This window comes from Triticum dicoccoides, chromosome 1B (assembly GCF_002162155.2).
Source record: "Triticum dicoccoides isolate Atlit2015 ecotype Zavitan chromosome 1B, WEW_v2.0, whole genome shotgun sequence".
NCBI lineage: Eukaryota > Viridiplantae > Streptophyta > Magnoliopsida > Poales > Poaceae > Triticum > Triticum dicoccoides.
This window is the reverse complement of record NC_041381.1, coordinates 336450503-336453591: the sequence shown is the minus strand read 5'-3', so window position 1 is coordinate 336453591 and position 3089 is coordinate 336450503. Positions and strand designations below refer to the sequence as shown.

The following is a 3089-nucleotide window of genomic DNA, read 5'->3' as shown; positions in this document are numbered from 1 at the left end:
AGCAAGGCCCAAGTTAAAAAGGGCGAGAGTTTGAGTGTTGCTTCTGAAGTTATATTCTTAAAAGAAAATCGTACTAAACTGGAACTTCGAGTTACATGGCACTATCGATTACATAAATTTTACATTTAGAGATATGGTAACCCCCAAAATAGCGATCAGACGTAATGTTGGGTAATGTCATAGCCAAATGCTATCACAGATGTCTTGGCTTCTGTCTTTGTTTTTGGCACCTCTTATGCGTTTGTCAATTTCCAAGCCCAGTTTATGCAACATCTTCCGTGATTCAAACAATGACAGTATAGGCTTATAGCACAATAAGCAAATATGTCATTTCCTGACTACAACTTCTTATTAAAATATTGCATCCGCTTATTGTTGCATAGGAAATTGATTGTGGTGTTTCAGACTTCAAGATTGCCCTAGTTACGTTTGGACTATGAAGTCCTAGTAGGATATCTGCTATTGCTAATTATATTTCTTAGTCAATTTGTCGTCCAATAGTAAATATGTTCCATGAGAATTGCTATGGCAACGATAACCATGTACCATTAGCAGGAACTAACACCGTATATATTGCTTTTGTATTTGTTTTGTGATTCCTATTTTTTTTAGATAATCAGGGGTACATGACTTGAGGGTGTAGAGCTTCTTTTAGTTGTGAAGCTCTGTCGCCTCTGCCCATAATACATATGTTCTATTAGCATCATGACCATGTATGTCATTTGTAGTCTTGTGTCAGTATTGTAGTGGGAGTACATCTGTGCGATCGTCTAGGATCTGCTAAGGCCGCTTGAGTTCTCAGCATCTTAATGAGGTCACATGATTAGTAAGCTTCAAGCAAAAAAACAAAGCTTCAAACGAATATGTTGACCGGTTCAGGATTCTATTTACTTTAAGAAAAGAAATAATGATAAGTGAATTATTAGTTGGCCGTGCAGTTTTTGGTTGAAGTGAAATTTCAAGACAGGTTTGTACTGCAGATATACTAGTGTAAGAATTATGATTATAAGACATGGGAAAGAAAATGAAAAAGGATCAAGGCAGACTATCTAGCTATTATGAAAGATATTTCTTTTTTACCGTATAGATAACATTCAGGAAGTCAGATTTGAAGTTCCTTTCTAGTCCTCGAATGTTGGATCTATTCCTTTGAAAATCTTTCTGTTTATTGTAGTGCAGTTGTGTTTTCTTTTTTGACAAGTAGTAGGTTGTATGCTGGTAGGGTTAAGTCTTTTGAAAATCCTATTGTTAGTGCAGCTCTTGTCAGGTGGTACTACTTAAATAAAGAAGCTTTGTAGTTATATGCTGGTAGGGTTAAAAGTCTTCTCCCCCTGAATATCCATTTTTTCCTTTTGGAAAGATCCAGCATGCTGCTGGCATTCATTGTTTTAGCAGGAGAGAGCGGGAAACAAGGTTTGATCAACTGATCATATGAATGAAAGACAAAAAATAAAAATAGGGGCTGCCCATGGGCCCTAGGGTAGACTAATCTCTCCCCCTAGTTTCCCCAAAAGGGGGCTCAGTACACTTTGCCCCGGCCAATTGCCAGAGGTCCAAATTTTGCCTAATTTTTCTCGTGACATAACCAACTGAGGCCACTTTTCCCAAGAATGTGCAGCTATTTCTTTCCTGCCAAATTTCCCATGTAATCAGGATGATCACAACAACAATAAGCTTATTTTTCTTTTTCTCACATAGAAAGAATAGCTCTGTCCAATAAATAGACTTTGGACGATCTAGTTAGTTATTCTGGAAAGAATAGCTTTGTTACGTGGTTTCTTCTATTTTTCTAAAAACAACTAGTCCATAATATCTAGCCTACTTGTGAAGAATCATGCTCAAAAAGTAGGCGAGAGCCCAAAATAGTACAGTTTGTAGATTACAAGGTTTTGTTGCCTACTGCCCTCCTGGAACGACAGTCAAGAGCACGGCAGGGAAATGGTACTGGGCAGTGGGCAGCATTGTTGATGTTCAGAGGCAGAGCACAAATGCAACCCTAGGTTCTGGAATTGAATGGACGTGGATTGTTTTGAGGGTGTACATGGTTATCTATAGAGTGTCTGCTACTAAGAGGTTGAGTGCTGTGAGGTGAATAGGTGCATTAGAGTTTCATGTGCATGAGCTATAATAATAATCTCTTGGAAGTCTAATTGTTCTTGTGTTAACACTTGTACTCTGTTTCTGTTTTGTTGAATCTCCCTTGCAGAAAGACCCGATACGTTTCAAGCTTAAGTCCTATTCAAGAATTGATATCAACGAAAACGAAGGCGAAGGCCTGAAAGTCGCAGTTCGTGATGTAAGAGCTGGAACAGTTTTCTTGATATATTTCAGAATTTCCCGAAACTACTTCACCTTGAAGCCTGGAGAGATTTACCATTACGACGCCACGAAGGCTTATGTAAGCCCGTCATTTTCCATCCCTGCTTCTCATGTGGTAATGATGATTGGGTCAGGTGATACTGCGATATGCACAGAGCTGCCTAACGGAGGTACACAATGTGAGAACAGTGTTCATCTGAATTTCCAGAACAGTGCAGGGAAACTGTTCGGTGACGATGGCTTTGGTAAGGTTGGGTCCAGCTCTGTGAAGGGCCTATACAAAATCACTGTCTGAACTCACAGGATATTTGTAACACACTGATTTTGTGAAAATTTATGCCGGGGTGAAATCTTTGACATTAATTGCCTACTTTCTGGAAAATATTTTATCACTAAAATCTTGATGTTAATTCCCATTTTTGGATAACATTGCTTGTGGAAAATATATTGAGATTTTGCTGCCGGACATCTAGTAGGCTTCCAAGTGCTCAACATAATCATCAAAAAGTTGTTTCTTAAGCTTACAAATAGTGCATTGGCCTCTTTTGGGTTGTTCACAAGAAATTGGCATGCAGTTAAGTACGCACTAAGCATATCAGCAGCTTTGCTTGTATTTTGAAGGTCAGTCATATTGTCATAGAACATTGAACATCGGTTTGTATACACATGAATAATAAAGAAAATTTCATAAACATGAGTGTTTGTCAAATGAAGATGTATTGAGAGGTGATTTAATTTTGCAAGCTGAAAATTGACATGACGCAGGGGTG

The 3089-nt window shown here is 38.4% G+C and overlaps 1 protein-coding gene across 1 annotated transcript in view; it reads left to right on the top strand.

Moving 5' to 3' along the window:
* Positions 1-2646, top strand: part of LOC119304912 — a 12047-nt gene extending 9401 nt beyond the window's left edge. The window contains exon 2 of the mRNA XM_037581620.1: positions 2207-2646. Coding sequence (XP_037437517.1) covers positions 2207-2614 — 408 coding nt within the window. The 3' untranslated portion in view covers positions 2615-2646. The remainder of the gene's footprint in view (positions 1-2206) is intronic.
* The last annotated feature ends 443 nt before the right edge of the window (positions 2647-3089 follow it).